At 45.1% G+C, this 27,617-nt stretch overlaps 5 protein-coding genes across 9 annotated transcripts; 3 read left to right on the top strand and 2 right to left on the bottom strand.

Moving 5' to 3' along the window:
* Positions 1-1,385: 1,385 nt before the first annotated feature.
* LOC136496235 (cysteine protease 1-like) lies at positions 1,386-2,894 on the bottom strand. The gene is made up of 3 exons (XM_066491910.1): positions 2,546-2,894; positions 2,037-2,416; positions 1,386-1,943 (listed from the first exon to the last, which is right to left on the bottom strand). The coding sequence occupies exons 1-3, from the start codon at positions 2,892-2,894 to the stop codon at positions 1,386-1,388; spliced, it is 1,287 nt and encodes a 428-aa protein (XP_066348007.1).
* Positions 2,895-3,884: 990 nt separating this feature from the next.
* On the top strand, positions 3,885-8,023 carry LOC136497922 (OVARIAN TUMOR DOMAIN-containing deubiquitinating enzyme 7-like). Of its 4 annotated transcripts, none has more exons than XM_066493825.1 (11): positions 3,885-4,077; positions 4,176-4,282; positions 4,540-4,615; positions 4,789-4,938; positions 5,144-5,208; positions 5,284-5,368; positions 5,502-5,651; positions 5,763-5,880; positions 6,695-6,816; positions 6,886-6,989; positions 7,242-8,023. In XM_066493825.1, exons 1-11 carry the CDS (start codon positions 4,009-4,011, stop codon positions 7,366-7,368), a joined length of 1,173 nt encoding a protein of 390 aa, XP_066349922.1. In that variant the 5' UTR covers positions 3,885-4,008; the 3' UTR covers positions 7,369-8,023. The 4 variants fall into 4 exon arrangements, with proteins under 4 accessions (XP_066349922.1, XP_066349921.1, XP_066349923.1 ...); XM_066493824.1 differs by having other exon boundaries at positions 6,680-6,816; XM_066493826.1 differs by having other exon boundaries at positions 3,940-4,077; positions 4,533-4,615; positions 6,680-6,816.
* Positions 8,024-8,125: 102 nt separating this feature from the next.
* Positions 8,126-14,787, bottom strand: LOC136497921 (uncharacterized). Of its 2 annotated transcripts, none has more exons than XM_066493823.1 (13): positions 14,635-14,787; positions 14,015-14,410; positions 13,563-13,640; positions 12,613-12,770; positions 11,546-11,609; positions 11,339-11,406; positions 10,865-11,120; positions 9,852-9,989; positions 9,652-9,758; positions 9,525-9,578; positions 9,372-9,455; positions 8,895-9,058; positions 8,126-8,691 (listed from the first exon to the last, which is right to left on the bottom strand). In XM_066493823.1, the coding sequence occupies exons 2-13, from the start codon at positions 14,352-14,354 to the stop codon at positions 8,547-8,549; spliced, it is 1,656 nt and encodes a 551-aa protein (XP_066349920.1). In that variant the 5' UTR covers positions 14,355-14,410; positions 14,635-14,787; the 3' UTR covers positions 8,126-8,546. The 2 variants fall into 2 exon arrangements, with proteins under 2 accessions (XP_066349920.1, XP_066349919.1); XM_066493822.1 differs by having other exon boundaries at positions 11,339-11,415; positions 14,635-14,786.
* Positions 14,788-14,841: 54 nt separating this feature from the next.
* Positions 14,842-16,682, top strand: LOC136497923 (large ribosomal subunit protein P2A-like). Its single transcript, XM_066493828.1, has 4 exons — positions 14,842-14,985; positions 15,577-15,665; positions 15,986-16,209; positions 16,444-16,682. The coding sequence occupies exons 2-4, from the start codon at positions 15,578-15,580 to the stop codon at positions 16,468-16,470; spliced, it is 339 nt and encodes a 112-aa protein (XP_066349925.1). The 5' UTR covers positions 14,842-14,985; position 15,577; the 3' UTR covers positions 16,471-16,682.
* Positions 16,683-23,230: 6,548 nt separating this feature from the next.
* LOC136497920 (oryzain beta chain-like) lies at positions 23,231-26,805 on the top strand. The gene is made up of 5 exons (XM_066493821.1): positions 23,231-23,833; positions 24,924-25,162; positions 25,249-25,389; positions 25,480-25,938; positions 26,503-26,805. Exons 1-5 carry the CDS (start codon positions 23,338-23,340, stop codon positions 26,566-26,568), a joined length of 1,401 nt encoding a protein of 466 aa, XP_066349918.1. The 5' UTR covers positions 23,231-23,337; the 3' UTR covers positions 26,569-26,805.
* The last annotated feature ends 812 nt before the right edge of the window (positions 26,806-27,617 follow it).

Genomic DNA, 27,617 nt, shown 5'->3' with positions numbered 1-27,617 from the left:
CCTGTCAGAGGATCTCCTTGAGTCCATTGGACAGCGTCTCGCGTCAGGCCATGACGTGGCGTCCTTCCGATCCGCTTGCTCCCCATGGTGCGTCGCCGTCCCGTTCGCGACCTTCGGGCCGCTCCTGCTGCTCCAGTTCGACTCTAACTCAGACCGCATCGGCTTCTACTGTGTTTCAGAGAAGAAGGTCTTGTCCAAGACGTCGCCTGACGTGCGCGACAAGGTGACGTGCGGCTCCTCGTGTGGGTGGCTGGCGCTTATGGATGAGGCGACGTACGTGATGCTGCTGAATCTATCCGCCGGTGCCTGTGCCCCCCGCGTTGAGCTCCCACCAGCAGGCGAACACGTCGCGGCGATGTCCTCATCGAAACGCGTGTCTAGGGTCTACAGTCGGTAGGTCCTTCATCCCACCAACGGCTACGGGGACGCGGATGCCGCAAGCAGAGCCATCAAGCTAGAAGACATGATGGACGTGTTCTTCCGTGAGATCGTGCTCTCGGCGCCGCCTGACGCCGCGCGGCCACGAGTGTGTGGCTATGGCCATGCTTGGGTGCTCCATGGAGGTCGCGTTCTGCCTGGTTGGAGTCGACAGCGCATGGACGCTGCTCGACACCAAACTGGAGTTCTTCGTGGGATCCATCATCCACTACCAAGACAAGTTTTTGGCGATCGACTGCACTGGAGAAATCTTCGTCTGCAGCAGCAACGCGGAACGCCGCCGGCGCTACTCCAACCGCGACGCTGCTGCCATCGCTGTCGCCACCTGCAGGGCTCTGCCACCGTAGCTACCTGAAATCAAACGGTGAGCTGCACATTGTGGGTGCCATGGTGAGCATGTTCCACGAGACACATAGCTTCACCTACAACAGCGCGATCTATAAGTGCAACCTTCACGATCGTACGCCGGAGTGGTTCAGGGTGAGGGACATCGGTGATCAGACACTGTTCGTGTCTAAATATTTTAATGAAAAGTTTCAGTGGAACAAGTGTATTTAAGTACAAGAAGAACAAAATCTACATGTCTGAGCCATCGTATGGGGTCCATACGACTTGGTCCATCGACTGAAGATCGTTGATATTGCTACCGGCGCATCCAAAGTGAAGCCCGTCCAGGAAAAGATGTAGGGTTCTGAGGATCTAGTTTGGATGTGACCCAATCTCTGGAAGCTCTAGAGTTTGTGAGCCTACGACGCCGCACATTCCGTGATTGTGCTAAATTTATAAACTTTGTTTTTTTTGAATTAAATATCATTTTAACGTTGATATTTAATTTAACAGTATTATTATTTTATCGTACGATTTATATGTTTTTAGTATAAATTATTAGTTATCAACGCATGTTTACGCTACCTATTTATAAAAAAAACGTGTAAGCAACGGCTAAACTAAATCGCGAAAACAGAATCAACTAGCTCTTCTGCGATGAGCGATCCGGCGTGTCGCGTGGCCGGGAACCGGATCATGGCCTCCACGGTGTCCGTGCTGCCCCTGCTCTTGGCGCAGGTGCGGGTCCTGGCGTCGCAGACGGGGTGATCGGCGGGGCAGCAGGTGGCGCGGTCCTTGCAGCAGGTGGCACCGTCGGCGGCGCAGCAGCCCCAGACGAAGCAGACGTTCCGGACGCCGTACGTGCAGCAGCAGGTGTTCCCCGCCGGGCAGGAGCTGTGGCGGTCGCAGGCCACCGGGGACGGCGGCGTCGGCGGCGAGGGGGACGGGTCCGGGTTCGTCCCGCTCTTCACGGGGTAGGACGCCTCCATGGCGATGCCGCACTTGCCAGCGCGCGAGCGCACGTTGCGCTCCATCCGGATGTAGCCGCCCTCGCCCCAGTCGGCGCCCCACGAGTTGCGCACCAGCCAGTAGTCCCGCCCGCCGTCCTCTTCCGTGCCGTACCCCACCGCCACTACGCCGTGGTCGAGCGACGTGCCGCACCTGCCGGTGAACACGCCCTGCATGCCAGCCATGGTTGTTGCGCCGTCGTCAGTGTTTGGAAGAAAAAGAAAGACGTTGACCTAGGGCACAGCAGTAGCTAGTTGACTTACCGACTCGTAGAGCTGGAACTCGCGGCCGCCGGCCTCCATGGAGACGGCGACGGGCTGGTGCGCGACAGCCTTCTGCAGCGACTTCTCGTCGTTGCGGGGCACGTCCTTGAAGCCGTCGATGGACACGACGTGGCGGCTCCTCTTGGCGACGTCGCACTTGCCGTCCCGGGCGGTGTAGGGGTAGTCCTTGTCAGTGTCGATGCCGCCGTTGCCGACGATGAAGGCGAACGCGTCGTCCATCATGCCGCCGTTGCACCCGCCGTTCTGTCCGTTCTTGGAGCAGTCCACCAGCTCCTGCTCCGACAGCGTCACCAGCTCGCCGGTCACGATCTGGTTGATCCCTTCCACCGCGCCCACCGCCGAGAACGCCCAGCAGCTACCTGCTCACCATGTAAAACGCATCGCTCGGAGCCGTAAGCAATTGCAATGCGATGCAAAGATCGAGAGGAAAAAGGAAACGTACTGCTATGCTAAGCTAAGCAACTAGTGTGAGGTGATGTGATCCTTACCGCATTGGCCCTGGTTCTTGACGGGAGCGACGGCGCCCTTCTGCCTCCAGTCCACGGACTCCGGCAGCGCCTCGACGCCGTCGTAGCGGTACCTCTCCCCGGTGGTGGCGGCGGCGGCGGCGGCGGCGGTGGCGTTGCGCGCGCCGGCGCTGAGGTACGCGGCGCGGAACTCGGCGTTGGTGAGGTCAGCGAAGCGGTTCATCCCGAGGCGGTACCCGCGCGCGCCGGCGCGGGCGTTGTGCGCGTGCACGAACCGGAGGTTATCCCAGAACGCGCGGAACCGGCGGTCGTGCTCGCCGAGCACGTTCGACGCCGCCTTGCCGTGCCACGCCATCCACTGGTCGTACATTGCCCGCACCTGCGCCTCCGTCCGCGCAATCGCCATGCCGCCCACCGCGTCGCCGCCGGGCGCCGCGGCGGCGGCCGACGCCGACGCGAAGCAGAGGAGGAGGATGGACAGGGCCAGCGCGACGATGCCGCGGCCGACGCCGCCCGCCATGGGCGCGTGTCGCCGGAGACTTGCGACGCCGAGGGTCGTGTCGAGTTACTTACTAGGGGTTCTGTACGTGCGTTGTTGTGCGAACGACTTGCGTTGCTTTGCTTTGGATTGGACGTGCCGGGAAGGCCGGTGCCCGGCGGGTTTTTGGGCTGTTTGGTTTGCCGCCGTAGCATGCCTCGCTAGGTGTGGCGCCGCCGAAGCTGTGGCGTGTTTTTGTGCTGGGAGCAGCGGTGGCAGCCACACCTTTGACCGAAACCAAACACTAGCCGCAGAATTGATGGCAGCCGCAGTCTGTGGCGTGGCGCACTCGGCACGGAACCAAACCCCAGCCTAGCTCTCCGTGGCTGCCGCAGGTGTGGCGTGGCGGACGGCGGTGGGCAACCAAACAGCCGCAGTCAGGCCGTGAAGTTGTGGTCGGACACGTGACAGTAGATGGAATAGGACACGTCGCTGGGTGTACTGAAGTTGGCACGTATTCCGTACTAGGTTCATGCTGTGAGCCTGTAACACGATGTAATCGTACTCCAACTCCAATATGGTGCGGTACACGATCATGATATTCGTCTCAAAAGCATTTGAATTTGAAAAATAATATGTTTTTCGGACAGTCAAGACGAACTCAAAAAGGTCACGAATCCTCAAAAAAAAAAAAAAAACTCGAGAACGCGACTGTCACGTTACTCACGTCACGTCGGAGGAGCACGGCTGCAGTGCGCGGCACCAACTCCTGAACGCGACCATGCGTCGGTTCGCACGGCCCAGCAAAAAGTGATGGGCTAGAAACCGGGCCCGTTAAGCCCATCGATGTAACGGAGCCGTACTCGTCCAGGCCCAGCCTGATCTCTCCCTGCACACCCGTCCGATCTCTCCCCAGGCTCCGGCGGAATTCCGTAACTGTGCTCCCACCTCGCCGTCGGCCGCCGCCCGTGCAATTCCTGAGGGAACTCCACCGGAAGGCAGCACGATGGTTCAGAAGAAGAAGAAAGCGGCGGCGGCGGCGACCAAACTCCGCAAGCCACCGAAGCGCGACGCGGTAGCGAGCTATGCTCCATTGACGCAACCTCCGCGCTTGGATCCTCTCCGGGGGCAGGAGTGTCTGACTTCATTTTCTCGGTCTCGGTTCCCTCGCAGGAGAAGAAGCTTGGTAAGAAGGGTGACATGGCGCAGTTCAGGGCGCAGCTGGACTCCCTTGGGCTGAAGATAGTCGAAGTCACGGCAGATGGCAACTGCTTCTTCAGGTTTAGTAGTAGGACTGCCTTCTTTTCGATTCTACTGTGCATGTCCTTATCCTCACAAGAAGAAGAAACTAACTGATTTTGAACAAAATACTTTTTTTTTTAAAAAAAGCAAATGGCAGGAGCTCTGCCTTTTCAATTATTATTAAGCAGGAGAGAAGTGTTAAAAATACGTTTTAAGAGATTTTGAACAAAATGCTGGAGCACCCTTTGAGTTATGCGCCCTTTTGAGTTATATGACTACTCATTGTAGTATGCAGGGCAATGGGTGACCAGCTTGAGGGCAATGAGGAACAGCACATGAAGTACCGAGCTATGGTTGTGGAATACATTGTGGTATGTGGGATAACCTTTTGTAATTGGCGAACTATAATTGTACTCGTGATGTCATGAACTAGAGGGGAGCTTTAGAAGCGTTTTAGATTTTAATTGACCATGATAAATTGCTGGTGGTACATGCAAGGGTTGGACTATTTATGCTTTCTAATCCTTGTTGTGCGCATCTGCAGAAACACCGCGAGGAGTTTGAGCCATTTATTGAGGATGAAGTTCCGTTTGAGGAATACTGTGACTCTATGCTAAAGGATGGGACTTGGGCTGGCCACATGGAGCTGCAAGCCGCTTCTCTGCTGACAAGAAGAAACATATGCATTCACATGGTGGGTTAGCGATGCAAGCCTAGAAATAGAATTTTGGTTTATTTGATTTATATGTAGCACACTTCATGCATTCGAGAATATCATGTCTTGTATGGATTATGTTTCTAATATCACTGGGATGCTCTGCAGTTCTAGTTATCATCGATGGCATATTGCAAGTATTAATTAGCAGCTGTGCGTTTCTGATCTACTATTTGATTTGCAGCTTAACTCACCACGTTGGTACATAAACAACTTTTCTGGCTGTGAAGCTACTAACATGGTTCACTTGTAAGTTAAAGTATCCTTCAACTGTTTGTACAGGTTGAATGATGGTAACGTAAATCTAATTTGATGCCAATGCAGGTCTTATCATCATGGTGAGCACTACAACAGTGTCAGGCTGAGAGAAGATCCATGTCAAGGTCCTGCAATGCCAGTTGTCATCAAGGTTTTTTGTTGTGTGATTTGTAAATGGTTCAGTTCTGTTTGTGTCCTGGAAGAGCTCTGAAAAATAGTCTTGAGGGAACATTGACAATACTGCCACTTACTTTGGCCTATTTCCTTTGGTTATTGAGTTACAGACTGATGCCAATATATCCAACACAAACAGTAACGCTAAAACAAAAGCAAAGGAGGTGAAGAAATCTTCACACAGATCAACCTATGACCACACATCAGTTAAATTGGTCATGGCTGGAACTGGATGTTCTGACGTTGCCATAGCTAAGCATGTATGAACTATATGATCGATCACAATTTTGCAGCTCAGTTGTGTATTTACTTTAGATTCCTTGTTAGTAGCCATTTTTTCTTCTAGTGTGAAATTTGCTATTATCATACAGGTTCTGGGAGAAATGGACGGTGATGTTGATGCTGCCATTGAGTACATGATAGCGGAGCGACTTGCAGTCAGTACTGATGGTGCGGAGGTAGACCCTTATATGGACTATGCATGTAATGGTAAGTATCGCAAACTATCTTGACTCCTGAGGCACTATAAATGTAGTTGTATGAGTATGATCTTGTTCCAGTAGTATTTTTGCCAAAATACGGATGTTGGTGCAAGAAAATTCCTTGGCTGAACAGATTGTAGTGAGACCTATCCGTGGTATGATTCAAGGGCATATTTGCACCACTGACATACATTCAGCAGTTGTTACAAATATGAAATTCGCTGACATATGTTGTCATCCCAAACAATTTACTTCTTTGCTTTCTATCTTGGGTATGCCTCACTCACTCATGAATTTGTCAAAAGGGTATGATTGGTAGGTAGTTCAGTTTCTATATACAAGCTGTTCTGGTTGCATGCATATTAATTAACAGATTTACCATTTTTTGGTCATCGTGAAGATTATCATTGAGAAGAAGCTTGAATAGATATTTGGTAGGACTGGTTTTGTTGCCGGGCTGCACCTCAATTAGTGTTTGTAATGGCCAAAGGGGTTTAATATCCGAGACAGTAGCCCCATGGACAATAGATTTCTGATCATATGGAATTTCTGTCGATCTCAGCGAAAATGTCTGTTTAATTCTTTTAGTTGCTATTAGACTGATTTTGGGAAGTATGTCTAGATGTTTAGGGAAGCTAGGGCATTGACTATTGGGTTGGTTTCTGTTTAATTTTCTCATCCTTGTTAATTAAGGTTCAGCTCTCTAAAATGATCACAACTTGAATTTATTTTCTGTACATATTTTTTGTCGAAAACGATTGGAACACCTTTTTTTTTTGCATATTTTTCTCTGTATATGGTCAAAGTCTATTATTTCATAGGAGATGAACTTATCAAATGGCAAGAGGAGAACAACATGATTGAGCACAAGGATGAAGCAAGTTGTTCCAGCAAAGATGAAACTGTCGAGAAACCAAAAAAATCAGATGTGCAATCTAAGAAGGTAACTGTCTTGTGGCTTCATTATCCTGAAAGCAACAAATGGGAAATATATATTCTTCTTGTCATACAGGAGAAGTCGAAAACCAAGGATTGTTGCTCCTGTGGATCAGCAAGGAAGCACAAGGCGTCTTGTAGTCTAGCCACAGCATCGTCATCATCAAGAGAGCCTCCAAGGTATAACCCTTCAATGTTTACATAGTCTTTTGTCATATGCTATGCTATACGCCTATACCTGAGATTTTTTACCACATCACGGAGTTGTTCTACTGGTTGGCAATATGTTCTCTATGAATAAAAAAAACAACATATCACATATACACTGATTGTTACATCTGTTCTTTGTATTGGTAGCACCTTGGTTTTTATTAGTTGGTTACACATAGACATGAAATGAAGTGCTTTAAATGTGCTTGATAAACTCATCAGGGCCAAAGGCGGGCAAGGGAAAGGCCAGAAAGGAAAGAAGCAAAAGAAGAAAGAACAAGCGGAAGCAGCACCTGCCAAGGTCAAGGAGTCTGCAGTTGCGCCAGACCTAGGAGCTCTTTGCATCTGAACACAAGCAGCAGATACGGCAGGCCTGCTTTACATCCAGCTGTGTCTTCTCATGCTTAGCTGAAGCGAACGCGATCTGCTGACTGTTGGGTGCTGACTGAGTGACCGACATGTAATTCATCCTAACCATACGACAGGAGGGGCGATGGTGTTGGTAAACTAGCAGGTTTTGAGATGGTATAGAATCATAGATGTGTCATCGATGCCATACTAGTTATAGACAAATCTTCTTTTGATGATGAATCCCGTGTAAAGGAATGTCGGTTGCGGAAAGCGCAAGCTGTTGAGCCTGTCGACTGGCCTCTGTAGCTGGTGACGCCTCGGCCTCCACTGCACCCATCTTGGTGCCCTCGCCTGGCCTGACATGGTGAGCCGACGAGACGCTCGCACCTGATGCTGCCTCCTTGTCATCCGTGGATCTGCCTCCAAATGCTGAACTCTGACATCAGTGGATCTGCCCTCCAAATGCTGATCTCTAGCGTAGATTAAGCATGCGAAGACCGAGCAGAGAATGGGAAATCTCCGATGCAGGCGTGTGCGCGTGATTCTCAGAGACCGCAACAGCGTTCGGACGACTAGAATGCATAGAGAGTGTTCGGCTGGATTGAAATTTTTACTGTTCATACTGAAAAAGAAACACTGCTCCGACTAGAAAAATAGTGCCTGCCTTGCCTTCTCACAGCCCACCTATGGGACTGTGAAGCCCTGATATAAGATGAAAATAGTATTCCTCTATATGGGCTCAAATGTACACATGATGACCAAATTACAAATATACATTCATATATAATATACATACAAGTATCTTCTTTTTATCAAAAAAAATATTGGGCCATGTCCCTGTACTGCATCCGCCCCTGGCGCAGATGTGTGCCGCTTGTGTCACAGTTATACATCTTAAACACCAAATGCGAATGCCTGCTGCACTCATGGGACACAAATCGATGAAACAAATGGTCCAATAAATCCACTTGGTGCAAGTCAAGTTTCTCATTCCATTTGTTCTCTATTTCTGATGTGCCTTTTGTAAAATAGGCATCACATTGCAGATCCTATAACAATTTAGAGTGAGGAAACCCTTTTGATGCAATTGTACCACTCAGAATAATCTGTATATCTTTTCCAGACGAAAATAACTATACTTCGGCAGCATTTAGGGGTTGCAGGCGACAGTGCGCTTTAAGAGTTGAAGATATTTCGAGGTAAGACAGACCTATCATTCCTCCCATGAGTAGCTCGTCTGCGCAATGGAGGCGCGTAAACAGTTACCGGGAGGACCCATTCACCCTTCTCCCTTTTCTCAACAAGGAGTGGGTGCTCGTACCTGGAAAAGAGAGAAGCCAGAATTATGCACTCAAAACCATCAGCAGCAGACAAGAAATATGTTCACACATTCCAAGCACCAGATGACACACACTGTGAATAAGATCACTCAAGTCAAACAAGTAATATTCATGCAAAATAATAGCAAAGATATGAAAGCAAGACACTGTCCCAGCACACAAAATAGTTAACACTGAGGCATACCTAGCTGGGTCTGTTCCTTCAGGAGTTGTGAAGAACTCAAATCGAAGAGACCACTGTACAGTGACCTTTGAGGTAGAAAATGACATAGGGCCATCAATGGGAATGGAAAATAGAAAGCTTGTCTGGTGAAGATCCGCAACAACCTCATGATGCTCACTGTGCAGCTGCACATGAAGTCGAAAGAGAAGAGAAGGGTGAACCACTATAACCAACTAATGAAGTTAACAGTAAAAAGGTTGACATAAAAAATGACGTTTGTTTCATAGAAGCTAGAGCATCTGATATTGCTGGAATGTTAACAATGGTAAAGAAATTCAAAGCTAAATAATTACTCAAGCCAAAAAGGTACTTGCCCTGATGTGAGAAAATGCTATCATAATACTTCACAACACTAAGGACTGGTTTGTGTAAAAAAGGATCCAAATCATTAGGATTTAGTTCAAACTTAAACTAAATCCTAAATGCATGAAAAGATACCTTGGTTATTGTCGGTGAGCCCCTTCTTGAAGGATGTAATGCGCGAGGATTAATTGTTTCTGATGTTTCCAGGGTTATCGTTACCTGCAAATTACCAACCCACCATAAATCTGAAATTCCATTTCACAGAAATTTACATGCTTAACCTTTTACCTCGAGGCACCTCCGTTTTCCAGTTCCGTGAAAGAAGGTAAGTGCTCCACCAATCTGCAACGAAAGAACTGAGATAACCAATTCTAACAAAACACAGCAAGAACTGCAATAAAACAAATTTTAGTACCATATCACCAAAGTAATAAGTTGAGTCAGAATTCTTGGGTGAAAACCGAAGCAAAACTTGGTCATCAATTCTTATATTATAAGATCTTCCTCTCGTAAAGCCTTCAGCTGCAAGTAAAGAAACAAAAAAGGAGGTCAATGATAACAATGAAGTAGACTGGTGAAATATAACACATATAGAACAGGAACATGATGGCTTACATCCAGCTGGATCATTTTTCGGCGTAAGGGGGAGGCCAATATCATCTTTTGAGTGATCAGAATCTGGAGAAATCCTTTGCCCATTCGATGGATGGTCCGGAAGCAGAATGTTTAGCTTCCTTTGAGGTGCAACTAAACCTGTTTGTGGCATTTATTTAGTTAAACGCCCTCCATGTAAGTGAATATAATATTTAAACATATGTGTAAGGGCAACATATCAGGTGCAAACCAACCAACCTGTGCAAACTTGGAAACTACCAATCAGGACCACTAGATGCTGATCCAATGAATGGGGTGAGGGGGCATAAGCGCAAAAAAAAAAAAAGGCCGGCGGGTGAGGGGCTTAAGCGCAAAAAAATCCCACCTCTCACCCCATCCATTGGATCAGCATCTAGTGGTAGTTTCCAAGTTTACACAGGTTGGTTGGTTTGCACCTGATACGTTGCCATGTGTAAGAGACTTAAGAGTTGTGCCCTCTCTCCCCCTTCGGAGAAAGAACCATGTACAGGTCATATTGTCACAAGTTAGAAGTGCTTTGCAGCAAAGGATGATGCACTGCTAACATGGGCATTTTTTTCTGTCATGAAAAAACATGCTCAAATTTGCAAAGGAACACTCAACAAGAGCTGGGATAAAACTTTACAGGTTTGCATATACTAAAAGAAACATTACAACAACAACAACAACAACAACAAAGCCTTTAAGTCCCAAACAAGTTGGGGTAGGCTAAATACTAAAAGAAACATTAATCTCAACAAAAGCTGATATGAAAAACTTTGCAGTTTTGCATACTAATAGAAAAGGGATAGCTGGTAACACTAACCGCATTCAAAAAGGAAGGCATAAGGAGAAACAATTCCACATCATTAATCTTCAGGTCAGGAAGGCAAAACACAGAGGGAGGGAGATATCAAGTTCACAATACTCCCTCCCTCCCTCCCCTTATGAGTTGAATACCAAAATTCTAAAGCATATCAAATCTAAGTATCCAACTTTAAGCTTTAGTTCTTTACCTCCGTCATGATCATCTGAAATCTCTGACACTGACAATCGTGGAATTGGACTGTATGATGGGAAATTGGGTCGTTCTACTTGATTATAAAATGGCTCACTCGTGGAGAGCCGAGATGACAGAGACTGCATTGACAACGAGCTCCTTAGGGAGGATTCAGGATATGCTTTGGAAGGATTGTATGAGGAAACAGATGAAACTTCATCTTTTGAACTATCATATCCTTCTTCTAGATCAGCATTATCATTTGCTTTGCTCTGCAATAGAGTAAGAGCAATTAAGTACAGAAAAGTGTATTTTTGAGTCATATGATTTAGTTAATTTACTATCTACATCTAAATGCAAGATACCTCAGTTCATATGAACATTTTGTCAAAGTGATGAATAAATAACATTTTGCCAACTCATGCATCAAAATGTGTACGACAATATAGTGATGAAATCTGAGATCTGTTCATAGAAAAATAGAACTAACCCATTCTGAATCTTCATCTTTTTCCCTCCAAAATATGCCTGGCTGATCCATCGAGAATGGCAGTGTCCCTATAGCATCTGATTAAGTCAATGTAGTTAATAGCCAAATAGTTAAATTGATAACATTCATTTAAAACCCAACAGAGCGTTAACATAATAATTGATAATACTTGACGTGCAAGCACCTTAAATTGGCATAATGACTAACCTTCTTCATTTAGTAGGCTGCTGCTTTTCTGGGAAACACGTATCTGTAATGGGACTCGAGCTTCCTGCAGAACACAAGTGAATTTGGTCAGTTACTCTGAAAAATGTTAGTTAGATGTATTACATAAACGTGGATAGAAAGATAACACATTCAGTACAATGTTGAATGATGATAGAAATAATAACTGAAGTGGAATCAAGTGGCTTCCAATACAGTGATTAAGCTGTGATGGTAATTCATGAACAAGTTCATAAGATTAAGGCCAGCATAAGAACCACATGGAGGTGCTTATCGTTTATTATATCTTACTGTCAGCACACAATACTTGTTGGGCCCGTATAAAATTGCATATTTTGTGGGAGTATGAGGTCTATCCATGTAAACTCTCATCACCTCCCCCGTTCCCCTAGAAGGCATGTTCATGATGCTTACGAAGGGACCCATAGCCCCACAACCACAAACTTATAAAAAGCTGCTTTGTCACTGGCCGCAAAGACGCAATAATTTCAGAAACGAGACCTATTGTTGTTAGTTTGCATGCATCTCATTGTATATAAAAAATAGCAGGTAGTCAAAGAGATATGGTTCCAATCCTACAGTTTTGTAGGACAATTAGTTTACTCTATCTCACATTTTGCACTGTATGTCATTTCTTATTTTTTCTATCCATGACAAAATTTCAGGTCCTTATTGATGTTGAACAGAAAGGGCGGGCCTGGTGCAAGCGGTAGAGTCTTACCGCCTGTGACCGGAAGGTCCTGGGTTCGAGTCGCGGTCTCCTCGCATTGCACAGGCGAGGGTAAGGCTTACCACTGACACCCTTCCCCAGACCCCGCACAGAGCGGGAGCTCTCTGCACTGGGTACGCCCTTTATTGATGTTGAACAGGTGATCTTGACAAACCCTTCTATGCAAGTTACAAGCTCAAATAGTCTATAGAAGAGTAATACAGTTTGCTAAATGCCAGTCACCGAGTCGGCAAATCCATATTTTTAGCATACAACATGCATATTCGAAAAGTATCATTTTTGTCAGAATTAAAAGCAGAAAAATAAGCTTCACACTCACCAGTTGAATTGCACTATTCACAAGACCTTTATATTGGTCTCCATTACCCAGTACTACTGATCTTCCAAATAATGTGGTCCTAACATAATAAAAATAGCGGATACTGATGCCCCTATAAGATGGCGGTAAGATCTTTGGGAGCTCCACACGTGCAATGTCTGCATAAATGGTTTTCGCAGAGTCAAAATTATTTACAAAGCGTTTGTGCTGAAATTCACACACTGCCCAGAAAGTTTGTAAGAACTATTTACATCAGATACACACAGCACTAAAATGCCAACTGAAGAAATAAGAACATATTTTAAGGCCTAAAAACAAGGAGATATGTAAAAAATAGATAGGACAGTGCTTTGGGTCTTTATTATTAACTATGCTAGCAATTTAGCATGAAGGCCCTTTGGGACACAGGAATTTCAGAGGAATCAGTTCATTTTCATAGGAAAAACATAGCAAACAGAAAATTTTCCTACATTCTAAAGGGAACCTAAATGAAAAGAGAAGGCAACTATACACTGTCCACTAAAGATAACAGGCCAAAAGGAAGCCAACATTCAATAACAGTTCGATAAACATGCATGTGGCAAGCACCCCTCCGCGGTACAGCCATGTCTCTCTTAGTGACTGACGTTACACATTTTACCCCCACAAATGCAGGAAAGAACAGCATTTGGCTTCACAAATAGAAATGATAGACTCACATGTTTTTGATGGTTTACATGAAGGTATGATGAAAAATAAATATATTCAGTTCATGTTAAGAGATGGATCAATGAGAATAACAAGCGCTATCTAAATAATTAGCAGAACTAGTGAAGTATAAAATAATTTATTAGGGCAGCAGGATCTTAGAAATCATGCCAACATTTGTTTCAAGCGATATAGAATATAACATTATCGAACTTAAAGTGCACTACTGAACAGAAGGAACAATAAAACAAGGTATTCCTTACACGTTTTTGTTCGCCCTGCACCAATTATTACTTTAGAAACCAGTGATGGTGCTGAACAATCCAGAAACATATGTTCACCTGGTTTCAATCACAGTACAAAGGAGGAATATGAGAAAACTAAAAAAAAGGATATAATCAATTAGTTCCATGTAACAATAAACAGACTTGGGCAACTTAAGGGATGAAAGGACAAATGCCCAACCATGAAATACAAAGAGCAAGATAAAAATTAAGTTTTGCAAACATGCACTGAATAAAAAACAGGCATAAGTGATGAGTTGATGACTAAACGACATTTAGGCTACCAGGACTAGCACATGCAGATCAAACATGTGAAAAGATAATCAACATATTAAGTATTTGTGGCGAATGAGAAAAGGCATTGTTATATAGGAGTAAAGATTGCTAGGAAAATATTCATTTACACAATGACATGATAATCAGACTATCACCTCGCCTTTGTTTAGACCCTGGTAAGGGCTTCGGAACAGAGAACCATTGGCTATCCAGCTTCTCAATCCCCTTAAGTTCAAAGGAGAGCACATCTAACAACAGCGAGGGGGTATCCTCGCCCGACACTGTCTGCCCAGCATCATCCTTCAAACTAGCTGGGCTACAGATTTCAATAGTCACAGTGACTGAATCACCGGGCCTGTAGGCCTCCTTCTCTGTCTGGAGTTTCAATGTTGGGGATAACTGCTGTTTTGCACCTGAATCAACCTTCCGGTCCTCAAACCATCCAACACTTCTTAAGAAGGAAAGCCCTTGCGGAATTGGAAGTTTCAGTGACATTGTATCAGAGTATCAGACCCGTAGCTCTAACTCATCAAATTTCCACCACTGCATTCCTGCATCAGAAAGAGAATAATCCAGGAATGCCATCAGCGACCCAGTAACGGACATGGATGTACACATGTACACCCAATTTTTTTTGCGAAAAAAACGAGAAATGGTTTGCAGGCATAATACACTTGAAATTGGATGAGATTCAGATCACATCCGAATACACATAGCTTGGGTTTGGGTGCTCGGTTTCGCACAGTAGTAACCGAAGAGAAGGGGGTGCGCGTACCTGGTGGGATGCTCGTCGCCGGCGAAGATCCCGGCGATGGAAGACCAGGGCACCTGGCGTAGGGCGGCGGCAACGGTGGCCGCCCAGTCGTCGCCACCGGAGACAGGAAACACCGAAACAGAGCGCAGGCGAGGGGCACGAGTACAAGCTACAGCAGGCGCGTCTCAGCCTGGAAGAAGAAGAAGGCCCATTAAAGGCCCAATTACCGCGTGGCGGATATGTATATAAACACTGTGAAGTAACCCTAACCGCCTCCAGCCTCAGCCTCTCCTCCCAGTGCCCGCCGCCGTGCGCTTGCTCTCCCTCTCCCTCGAGGACTTCGCCGGCGAAGAGCTCCCAGTCGCCTACCAGGTATTGCCACCCCCCTTCTCTTCCCTGTCTGCTGGGCGAAACCGAGTTCCCAAACTCTAACCACAAGCTATTTGGCTGTTTGACGCCTACTAACTTCGAACTTTTTGCAAAAATCGCCCATGTCGCACCTGCTACTGTGGTGGCTGTTCGGATGAGATGCTATTTCTCTGCGCTGTGTTCTGATATTGTGAATGAATCCGCTGAACCATTCTGGACATGTCTTGAACTGCTTGTTGACTTAGATCTCTAGTTGAGGAGGGCCTTGTTAAGATTTGCTCTGGTCCTTAAGCGTGGATGTTGACTTAGTGTTATGTAGAGTAGTAAGCATTCACCAAGTATTCACCGGGTATTGGCCTCTATGCGCTTCTGTATGCACTTCTGTTCGGAATTCCGTTAAGCATATTGGTATTTTTCTGGTGCTGCACTGTGTCGTTGTTGTTACCATATAATAGTGCTTGAATTTTTCATTGTAACAGATAATAGATTCGTGGTAGTTGATTTGCTTTAGATTCTTGGGTCGGTTGCTTTAACATTTTATCTCACCTCAAATTGGGAACTAGCTAATATGAGGATTTATGATGGTTTGAGCAGGATGAAGTTTATTGCTGCCTACCTGCTTGCTGTCCTCGGTGGGAACCTCAGCCCCTCTGCTGAGGACTTGGCAGCCATTCTGGAGTCAGGTAATTTCACTTAACTGCCATTTCAAGGAGTGCAACACATCCAACAGATAACTCATGTTACTATGAACTCTACTCGGCTATATGAAAAAAAAAAACTCAATTCTGCCAATAGCATTACCCGCTTCTCGAATGTAGGGATTCTTGGGGGGTATATTTATGTTAAACTACAAGTTAACAATTTTTTAGCACAGTTGGTCTGATTTGCTTTGGTGGCGTATTCATCACAGTACTGACCCTGTATTCACTAATTTACTCTTCGCATCACATGTCTCATGAGCAGAAGCATCTAATCCTATCATTCCTACTTGTACATATCGCAGTTGGCTGTGAAGTTGACAATGAAAAGATGGAACTCCTGCTGTCCCAACTGAGCGGTAAGGACATTACCGAGCTCATTGCTGCAGGCAGGGAGAAGTTTGCTTCAGTCCCATGTGGCGGTGGTGGTGTGGCTGTCGCGGCAGCTGCCCCTGCTGCTGGCGGAGCTGCTCCTGCAGCTGAGGCAAAGAAAGAAGAGAAGGTGGAAGAGAAGGAAGAAAGTGATGATGTAAGATCATTGTTCTACCATTCTGGCTGCACCAAAAAAAATTTCCTATCAGAGCAGCAGCCCTATGCTACTCTTCTGATATTATCTTCATGAGCAAAATACCACTAACAATGCTCTATTGCCATCTCAATTGCATTCCCTCTTGATATCATGAAATCAATGCTTTTATGTTGTTCTTTGCTTTGCCTTCGACTAAATTCAGAGACTTGACTATGTTGATTGTGTTTCCTGCAGGACATGGGCTTCAGCCTCTTTGACTAAGCTGTGCCAAGCTGTGCTGTCATCAGAGTACTGTTTCGAGTCGTGGAACTGGAGGAAAATCATAGTCATGTTTGGAGACTTTAACCTTGTTTTATGTTGTTAAGTACTTGAAAGACTCCTACTGTCATTATATGTTGTAATTCAGTTGTAGGTTGCTATGCTGGTTGGGGTTTACAGTTTTCCTATCCTATATTATGAATCGGTTACCACAAGTTTCCTGGTTGTTCACTATTTTGTTGGTACGTGTCGATTGAGTGAGTATACTGTGAGTATACGTATGTGCTACCATGAAAGCTCTTGATAGCAGTCGCCAATTTCATTGTGCTTGGAACTGTGACTCGCATTGGTAACTACTCGGAGGCTGGCTGTGGGTATTTGTGCTTTTGGCATGAATTTTTGCATTGATAAAAGTTAAGAGCTGTGAAGTTGATATCTGATGGTGGTTGTCGGCTGGAATTTCCTTGGTCCATCACCTGGCTGGCCAAGCTTCTAAGAAGGCACACTGCATCATATTTCAAGCCCGTTGTACTTTTGACTGAAATCCTCGTTTTGATTTTAGACGCTAATATCAGTGATCAATGGAGTAAAAGGCATCGTACAAGTTCAGGCATTCTTTTCGCCTGTTCGTTTGGTTGTGGTTTGTCGTAAACGATCGTAAATTTTCAGCCGGAACAGTATTTTTTTTTTCACACAAACTAGCCAACCGTACTTCTTCACGAACCAGCCAACCGAACAGGCTGTTTGTTCTGTTTTGTTGACACGCGCCTGAGACTTGGCACACTGGGGCTATTTAGAAATTTGGATGCAACCCTGACCTAGTTGGCTGGGCATGTTATCTGCCTATGAGAACTCCAAGAGCTTAGGAAATGAACTTCCTATTTGCAGAAAGAGAAAAAAGACAGCACCTAATAATTTAGCAAGTAAATTTTACCAAGCGCTTGTGCACTGTTTGGTTGAAGCCCTAGATATCAGCCTGAGTGGACAGAAAGACCAGGAAGCGTTTGGTTCATTGGTTTGCCTTAAGTTACACACGATTGATTAGAGTAGTGATCAAATTACCTCAAACAAAGCTGTTTGATATTTGGAGCACTTTCACAGTATGACTAAATAAGCATTTAGTAGTATATTACGGCTAAAGTTTTCAGATCACAACACTTTCATAGTATGACTGAATAAGCATTTAGTAATATATTATAGCTAAAGTTTACAGATCGCAAACTAAACATTCTGATTCTGAAGTAAATTAACCATTAACCCACATTTTAATCAGCAATCATAGAAACAATAGCAGAAATGAAGTTCACGCTTAAGATGTCGTTTTCCTTCTCCCGCTGGCATGTGGGATTGGATGGGCATAAAATGGCAAGAGGGGAAACGTTGTTTGATTTACATGAGCAAAGAAAAGCATCGGATCTTGTTAATGTTATAATAGTATTAAGAAACCATTGCATCAGGAAACTCATTGGCATGTAAAGCCATGGTTTGGGGGGGGGGGGGGGGGGGGGGGGGGGGGGGGGAAGAGGTATAGAGTGGAGTATTAAAACCCTAAAAAGACTACAGTTTTAGTAATATCATGGTATTCGAAATCATAAAGTTTGTTGCATCCAAACACTTCATGTTACTGTAAATAAAATCAAAGTATTTTATAAAATTATAGTATTTGTCTAAAACTCCAAAAATACTTTATTATATCTAAATAGGGCCTAGTGGGTTTGTGAAATTTGCCGAAGAGAAAAAGAACAATCACGCCGAAGCAGCGCGCCACCAGCCACAAGCGCTGAAGTAGCAGTTGTACTATCGCCCAGGAGACCAGGAGCCATGGAGGGTGACTTGTAAAGTCGTCTTTTCTTTTACAGTAAGTCAGCTGAAATAGTATTTTAGTTTGTAGCGAAGCGAACAAGTATAAAATCATCAACAGAAAATGAAGCTACAAGCCTACAACGGTGTTGCTTGGTAAGGGCTGAAATAGGTTTCTCGGTCAAGAAGCGAAAGCCGATCTTTTTGCGAGTCTAAGGGGTGTTTGGGTCCCCCAGACTAAAGTTTAGTCCCTGTTATATAGGATGTTTAGAGGTTAATTAGGAGAACTAAATATGAGTTAATTATAAAACTAATTACACAGACGGATACTAATTTATGAGATGAATCTATTAAGCATAATTAATTCATTATTAACACATATTTATTGTGGCACCATATTATCAAATCATGGACTAATTAGGTTTAATAGATTCGTCTCGTAAATTAATCTCAATCTGTGTAGTTAGTTTTATAATTAATCTATATTTATTACTACAAATTAATGTCTAAATATCCGATATGATCGGGACTAAAATTTAGTCCATGAAACCAAACACCCGGAAATGGCATGCACAAGTACAGAACGTGAGCTCCACTAGTGTGCCAAATGTGAAACGGCTTCTCGTTTAGTTTCTTCCATCGGGCATTTGGGCGTTCCCAGAAGCAATGATGGGCCAAGTGACGGCTTGGAAGATCCTAAAAAATTATATATATATATATATATATATATATATAGAACTACTATCCTATAGCTGGCTATAAAATAACTTATTCTGTAGCCACTTTGAGTTACGATAATTACTATATTAATTTATGAGATTATAGTAACTCCTTACTAAGTGGTTTACTACAACATTATGGTAAATATCTCCGTGTGTTATAGTAACCCAACTATAGTAAATATATATTGACATTATCGTAAATTAGTATATAAAATTATGGTAAATGGAGGTGGCTACAGAATAACTTATTCTGTAGCTGGCTACTGAATAGCCTCTCCCTATATATATATATATATATATATATATATATATATATATATATATATATATATATATTAATAATAATAATAATTGAAGGGACACTTATCAGCACTTCACGAGCCTTCATTGGCTATGGATCATCGTATATTCGTATATACATTGCGTAGGGCAAAGCAGTCATTTTACCCGTTCTCGCGTGTGGACCAGCACGCGATATATACAATAGTGTCTTGCCAGTGCATTTCCTTTTATTTCCCATATATTGTATTTTGTGGTGTGCCCATGAACTATAGTGCCAACTTTCTTGAATAATTCAGATGCTAACTTGCATGAACACTTCGGAAGAATGGCATCGTGTCGTATAGCGTGTAGCCGTGTACATAGGGATACACGACGGAGGATTGTCGTCGATCAATATCTCAGGTCTCTTTGGCCATTAAAGTTGGAGCTTGGAGAAGCCCGAGTCGAGGAAGGTCTAATATCAGTTCGGTCGACTTCTGGTTCCACCTAAGAAAACTCTTACTTTTTTTTATATAGCGAAGTTGGAACTATTTTAGAAAATGTTTAGCAAAAACAACTCCATTTATAATTTGTTATAATTCGTATCAAATTTGTGAGAAGTCAAAAGAAGCCGTGCTTTTTGGCTCTAACTTCCAAAAAAAAATGGTTCAGACTTGTCGAGACGTCTTGCGAGAAGCTACTCCTATTTGACAAGGATCCGGAGCTAAGGGTTTCTCAACGTTGTTTTTTACTTGTATCCCCAAGTGTTATATAGGATCGGATAAAAAAATAGATACTCTATATTTGTTATAATGGCTTACATGCTTGAAGAGAGATGGTGGTTCATGCTAAAAAATAAGAGGGGAGATGAAATAAAGGTGAGATATGAAATAAAGGTGAGATATGATGAATGGAAAAAGTTTCTTTGCAAACTATAAGTAGTGATAGTTTGTATTGTATAAATAATAGTCTCAGTATTTTCTAGTCTACGTAGATTATTTTATTTGTACTAGAATTACTAAGAGTTATACTAGAACCAATAGAAGTGCTAGTGATGTTTGGATCCAGTGACTAAAATTTAGGAGGTATGTCGGGAGGATATTGTATGAGGTGTTCGGGTACTAATAAAAAAACAAATTACATAATTTGTCAGTACTCTACGAGATGAATTTTTTAAGTCTAATTAACTCGTCGTTAGCATATATTTACTGTAGCACCACGTTGTCAAATCGTGAACTAATTAGGCTTAAAAGATTCGTTTCGCAAATTAGTCACAAACTATATAATTAATTTTATAATTAATCTATATTTAATACTTCATACATGTGTCTAAATATTCGATGAGACATCGACTAAAATTTAGGAGCAGCAAAGATTTTTGGTCGTAGGCTCTCGTAGCTCGCCGGCGCAGTGGACTGGACGGATCCATGACGAGCTATGACTGCCGCATGCAGCGCTGCTCCACCTTTGTTTCAGCTGTTCAGAATAGGGTGCGCAGGTGGTAGTCGACCTCTAGAACCCACTGTTTCCGTCAGGGAATATCCTGGCCATAATGATTCTGATTCGTCCGGAGCATAGCTTGGTACTGTGTGGTAGTAGTAGCCTGCTAGTGCTAGGACATGGGCGCGGATTAGCATGGAACGGCCCGGCCCGGGTGTTGCACGGAGGCGGTGCTAAAAAAAGAATGCACGGCGACGAAGGAAGCAAAGCTGGACACGGTAGTACGCTACGATGTGGGGTTGAACGGCGCTCAATGCCATTCGCCGGCCGGCCGGCCGGCCAGTGCGGGTGCGCGGGGGAGCTCGCCGCCTCCTCCCACCCGCTACCATACCACCCTTTCGGGCATTGAGTAGGATGCCTCCAGGCTGCCAGGGATGAGACGTGACCTCTCGTGCACCTCGTTAATTCGATTCCTCCTCGGCGCGCTCGAGAGTCGAGTCAATTATTAACGCCGCATGTTCCACGGGCCACGGTTCAGTTTGGCCCGCGCGGCTGCGCCCATGTTCGCATGCTCCCGTCCACGTTCACGCACGGCACGGGGCTCCGGCTCCCGAGGCGATCGGGGTGGGGGTGGGTGGCAAGGCTGGCTCGCCGCCAACCGCCGGCGTCACCAAGCTGGACTGGGCGTCTCGACCGGGGTGCCGGCCGCCGCATGGTTCGGTTGGGCCGCGAACGTGGGCGTGCGTGCCCGCGCGGGGCGTGGCTGCTTCCTGCTTTGCCTGGGCCCCCGGCCGCTCGGGCGTCTCGTGCGCGTGCGTCACCCGCCCAGGCCGCACGCAGACCGCCGAGGCCGTGACACGGCGACGCGCGGCGCGAGTGCCAGCCTGCCTGGTGTCTGCATGCCGCCCGCCCTGCCTGCGGGGCGGCGTGGGCGCGTGGCCCGTGCCGGCACGGAACGAACCCAACCGATTTGCCCGCAGCGGAAGTTGCCACGGTTCTCGCAGCCGGAGCTGCAATTGGCTGGTTCGTATCGTTGCTGATTTATAAAAAAGTACTGTTGGTTGGTTTATGTGAGAGAAAAATATTGTTCCGACTAAAAATTTACGATCATTTATGACAAGCCACAGCCAACCGAACAGGCTGACGGTCGTCCCCCATTCGGCGTTCGTGAAAGGTGGCTGCTACGTCGTCGGCCGGTCCAGGTCCATGAAGCTAGCTCTATACCTCTGTGAGACCAGACTACCACCACAACTACCAGAATAGATGGATACGACCCTACTACTAGTCTACGTACAATACCATCTGTCCATATTCCACAGAATCTTCCGCATGTTCACCCATGTTAATGATTTTTCCCAAAAAAAATACACCCATGTTACGATGAGAGTTCTCCTCCGATCGAACACCTCTCCCTCCGTCCAAAAACAATGAAATGAAAGTCTTCTTCTTACTTCTAACGACTCAAACAATTCCAAGTTCAAGCAATTATATAAAACAACTACTAATGTTTATGATGCATTATTATGAATACTATTATTAGATTAATACCGAAATACAATTTTTAACCCATCACAACTAATAAATAAATAGAGAATAAATTAAGCCACACCTCTTCTGTCCTAGTAGCAGTATAGGGTATAAAGACCAGCATCATATAGTCTCGGGTATATAAGGGGGTGTTTGGATTCGGTGACTAAAATTTAGGAGGTGTCATGTGAGGGTGATGCATATGGTGTTTGAATACTAATAAAATAAATAAATTACAGAATCTGTCAGTACTTCACGAGACGAATTTATTAAGCCTAATTAATTTGGCATTATCATATGTTTACTGTAGCACTGCATTGTTAAATCATGGACTAATTAGGCTTAAAAGATTCGTCTCGCAAATTAGTCGCAAGTTGTACAATTAGTTTCGTAATTAGTCTATATTTAATACTTCATACATGTGTCAAACATCCGACGACACATCGACTAAGGGCGGTTTAGGTGGCAAAATTTTTTGGTTTTGGCTACTGTAGCACTTTCGTTTGTATTTGGCAATTAGTGTCTAATTATGGACTAATTAGATTCGAAAGTTTCGTCTCGCGATTTTTCACCTAATTGTGCAATTAATTTTGTTTTTCGTCTACATTTAGTACTCCATGTATATGTCGCAAGATTCGATATGACACTTTGTGATGAAAAATTTTGGAATCTAAACAGGGCCTAAAGTTTAAGAGGAGAACCAAACACCCCTAAAACTATACCCATGTTAACGATGACAGCATAGAAGCTCTTATCCGAACATCAGCCTAGTGCCGAATTCTTTCTGGTCCGGAGAACGAAGGCATCGACGACGCTGCTTCCTCCCTCCTCCGTCCGCCCTTCGATCAGGATCCAGGACTCCATCCACAGCAAAAAAGATTAGGACTTTAATATTCGCTAACAAAAAAAGATTACAACTTTGATGTCCCCAGCGGCCAAACCGACCCAAACTCTCCGTTCCGTGCCTATAAATCGAACGGCGCGCCGAGCCCCGAAGAGCCCACACCAAAAAAACCAAAATCCAAAAGAAAGGAACAGGGAAAAAAAAAAGCGTAGGGATACACTGATACAGAAAGAAAGGGACGCTCGTCTCGTCACGTCCACCGCCGCCGCCGCCGCTATGGCTGCACTGGGCCGGGGCCTCGGCCTCCTCCTCCTCGCCGTCCTTTTCCTCGCCGTCGCCGGTGCCGCCTCCGCGGCGCCCGGCGGCATGTCCATCATCTCCTACAACGAGGAGCACGGCGCGCGGGGGCTGGAGCGGACGGAGGCGGAGGTCCGGGCGCTCTACGAGCTCTGGCTCGCCGAGCACGGCCGCGCCTACAACGCGCTCGGCGAGCACGACCGCCGCTTCCGCGTGTTCTGGGACAACCTCCGCTTCGTCGACGCGCACAACGAGCGCGCCGGGGAGCACGGGTTCCGCCTCGGGATGAACCAGTTCGCCGATCTCACCAACGACGAGTTCCGCGCCGCCTACCTTGGCGCCCGGATCCCCGCCGACCGGAGTGGAACCGTCGTCGGGGAGAGGTACCGCCATGGCGGAGCCGAGGAGCTGCCCGAGAGCGTCGACTGGAGGGAGAAGGGCGCCGTTGCGCCCGTCAAGAACCAGGGGCAATGCGGTGAGGAACTTCGACTCTTTTCTTCGGCTTATTAACTTGTCGAACTGTCGATCAATTCTTACTATCGAACAGAACAGATGCGGTTCCTCAGTTTGTTGACGCTAACTTCGGATCTGAACAGGCCAGTTTTGCATTGATCTTTTAGGGTTCATATGAATCTGGCCTTTTAACATTTGCAAAGCTCTGCAGATCTCTGACCGATGGTTTCGTTAAGTACACAATTTTGCGGATTTTTTTTTTCTATCACAACAGTAGTCTGAAAATCTGCAGTGAAGTTGTTTCTTTTCGTTGTGATTTAATCAACATCAGTCGTTCGGAATATGAACATTGAAGTAGCTGGTTCACCTTTGCTTGGATTTTTTTTTTCGACGGTTAGATGAACCGTACAGAAGGGGCTTGTTTTCGTGGTTCTTTTCTTCTGGACGAAGAAATGACTATGGGTCGTGCTGTGTGGTAATTAGGACGGAACTAGCCCCACCGTTTATTGGACCTGCCCTGCGTGCTGTGCTTTCCCTATTTTGAGAGTTACAGTTTAGCTATCTTCCAAATTGCTTTTCTGGTGTAAGACTACTCTTTTAGGATTGTTTTTGTTGTCGTCTTTCCATCGAAGATCCTGTTAGTTGTATCTACAGGTCAGATGCTAGAGGACCTTAACCAGACTTTCTTTTTGAAGGTATATTAGTTAAGCAGATTTTGCATCAAACCTATTTTGGGGTTCTTTGCGCTGTCACATGCGTGTCATATATGCTCAGCATGTTCTGTTGGTAGCACTGTACTTGAGAAGTCTGTTCTTTGTATTATTATCGAACCTGTGGTTCTTGTAGCCTGCTGAGACCACCTATGATCTTGTCTCTTGCAATAATCAAAACAACTATGGTTGCTTGCCCACAGGGATTAAAAAAGGCAAACACTGTAACGCAAATTATTCGATTAAATATCACAGTTTATCTATGTTATCCTGGTAGCGTACATGTGGGATCAGGCTGCACGCTCTTCATATGTATAAAGTCAGTACTATCAGCTTACACAGTCTGGGAAGGAGACTATTTCTATTGTTCATAATTTGTTATTGTCGAATTATGGTGTGCAGGAAGTTGCTGGGCTTTCTCTGCAGTAAGCTCAGTAGAGAGCATTAACAAAATTGTTACTGGTGAGATGGTGACGTTGTCCGAGCAGGAGCTTGTAGATTGCTCTACCGATGGAGGAAACAGTGGCTGCAATGGTGGGCTTATGGATGCCGCCTTTGACTTCATCACAAAGAACGGAGGCATTGATACTGAAGATGATTACCCTTACAAAGCTGTGGATGGAAAGTGCGACATCAACAGGGTACATTGTCTAGCCCCCTTTGTATGGTTCTCTACGATGCGGTTGCTGGTAAACTCACGTTCATATTTATGCATTGGTCGCTGCAGAAAAATGCCAAGGTTGTGAGCATTGATGGCTTTGAAGATGTGCCTGAAAATGATGAGAAATCATTACAGAAGGCAGTTGCTCACCAGCCAGTTAGCGTTGCCATTGAGGCTGGTGGCCGGGAGTTCCAGCTTTACAAATCGGTAAATAAACTTGCTGTAGTTAGCAGCCTATGTTATGGCCCAGCAAAGTTTGGCTGCTGTGTTCTTTAACTTGTCTTTGATTTCTATTAGGGTGTCTTCAGCGGAAGTTGCACCACAAACCTTGACCACGGTGTCGTCGCCGTCGGTTATGGCACTGAGAATGGCAAGGACTACTGGATTGTCCGCAACTCATGGGGTCCAAAGTGGGGTGAGGCTGGTTATATCCGTATGGAGCGGAACATCAATGCCACCACTGGGAAGTGTGGAATTGCTATGATGGCATCCTACCCTACTAAGAAGGGCGCAAACCCTCCCAAGCCATCTCCAACCCCTCCAACACCGCCTCCCCCAGTTGCCCCTGACCATGTCTGCGATGAGAACTTCGTCTGCTCAGCAGGCAGCACCTGCTGCTGTGCATTTGGCTTCAGGAACATGTGCTTGGTCTGGGGTTGCTGCCCGATTGAAGGTGCCACCTGCTGCAAGGATCACGCTAGCTGCTGCCCGCCGGACTACCCTGTCTGCAACATTAGGGCTGGAACTTGCTCAGTGGTAAACTCTTTGCTCCTTGCTTAATGTTTCACGGCGACACTGATATCTACGGCCTTCTTTTTAGGTTGCACTTATTTACGGCCTTCTTTAGGTTGCACTCTTCCGATGCTGAGCTAACTATACTGCTGTGCTGAGCTAACTACACTTGGGGTTATATCATGTTGTTTGTGCTTATCATGATTTGACCATACTAGTATACTAACAACATGCATGAACTAAACCGAAAGAGATATCTTTTCAGTACATATACTTAGGTCTTGTTTGGATGCGCATGTATTCACTCAAATCCACATGTGTTGAAGTGGATTGAAGTGGAATTAAACTAAGTTCCATTCCAATCCACCCCAACCCATGTGGATTGAAGTGCATACACATGCATCCAAACAAGGCGTTTTACAGTGTTATTTGTTTTTATCATGATTTAAACATAATAGCAGGCAGTTAACTATCCCTTTGTTTAAATTGAGAAGAGCAATAGCCCAGTGTTGTTTGTGTTAATCCTGATTTAACCATAAAGTAGCAGGCAGTTACATATTAAACTATCTCTTTGTTTAAACTAAGCAGAGCAAGAACAGCCCACTGAGTGTGAAGGCCTTGAAGCGCACCCTCGCCAAGCTGAACACCGCATGAGCTCGTCCGGACATCAGGATCATCTATTTGGGGAGGGATGGGACCACCCGGAGCTTTTCTGACTCTGCGTCCAGTTCTTTTCCAAAATTCGATCAAGACAAGCGTTCAGATTGTATTGTATCTAAGCTTACTTATCGTCCCATGAATCCTCTGTAAATAAGTAGCTATGATCACCTCTGATTAAAGGGTATTTGTCATGGATGGAGTTCCATAATTTCAAGTTTCAATCTCTACTAAGTAGATGTCGTATTGGAATTTATTTTGACGTTTAGGGTATTTGTCATGGATAGAGTTCCATAATTTCAAGTTTCAATCTCTACTAAGTAGATGTCGTATTGGAATTTATTTTGACGTGAGTTCCATAATTTCAAGTCTAAATCTCTACTAGATGCTTCATATTGGAATTTGTTTTGACGTTTATAGGGTATATAAATATGGGAACTGTTATGGTTAGGTGCCTGTTTTTTTGTGTTTCTCTGGCCTCGTTCGGCCGAAACTGACTGAAAAATACTATTCTGGTTAAATTATTGTGAGAGAAAAATATTGTTCCGGCTAAAAAAAGAAGCCGAACAATACTATTCTGGTTAAATTATTGTGAGAGTTTCGGCTAAAAAAAGAAGCCGAATAAATTGAATATGGGTAAGCCAAACAGGGCCTCTAAGGCAACGAATCACGACCATCAGATCTTAATCGTATGGCTTAAACATCCAGTCATCTTCTTTACGTGTGTCATCCTAGGCCCTTTGTTAAGGCCACAAGGTTTTCCCTCAAACCCCCATCCTGAATTTGAATCTGTCGTCTGGAAAGAACCTGTCCAGGCATTGTAGCATATAGGAAATGTGTATATATAGGAAAATTGAAGCAGAACCGTCACTCGTCGGATGGGATTGAAGGCAAGTGTCGGCGTAAAAACGTGGAGATGCGTAAAAACGTGGAGATACGTCTGGTACACGGTAAGCCAGAAGGATCGATGAAGTAAAGCTGGAGATCCGCTTGACTTTAACACAGGTTTAGCCGATCCTACGATTTTCTCCCGAGGTGTGACAGTC

Source organism: Miscanthus floridulus, chromosome 12 (genome assembly GCF_019320115.1).
Source record: "Miscanthus floridulus cultivar M001 chromosome 12, ASM1932011v1, whole genome shotgun sequence".
Classification (NCBI taxonomy): Eukaryota; Viridiplantae; Streptophyta; class Magnoliopsida; order Poales; family Poaceae; genus Miscanthus; species Miscanthus floridulus.
Note: the sequence above shows the minus strand (reverse complement) of the source record. Positions and strands in the feature narration are given on the sequence as shown.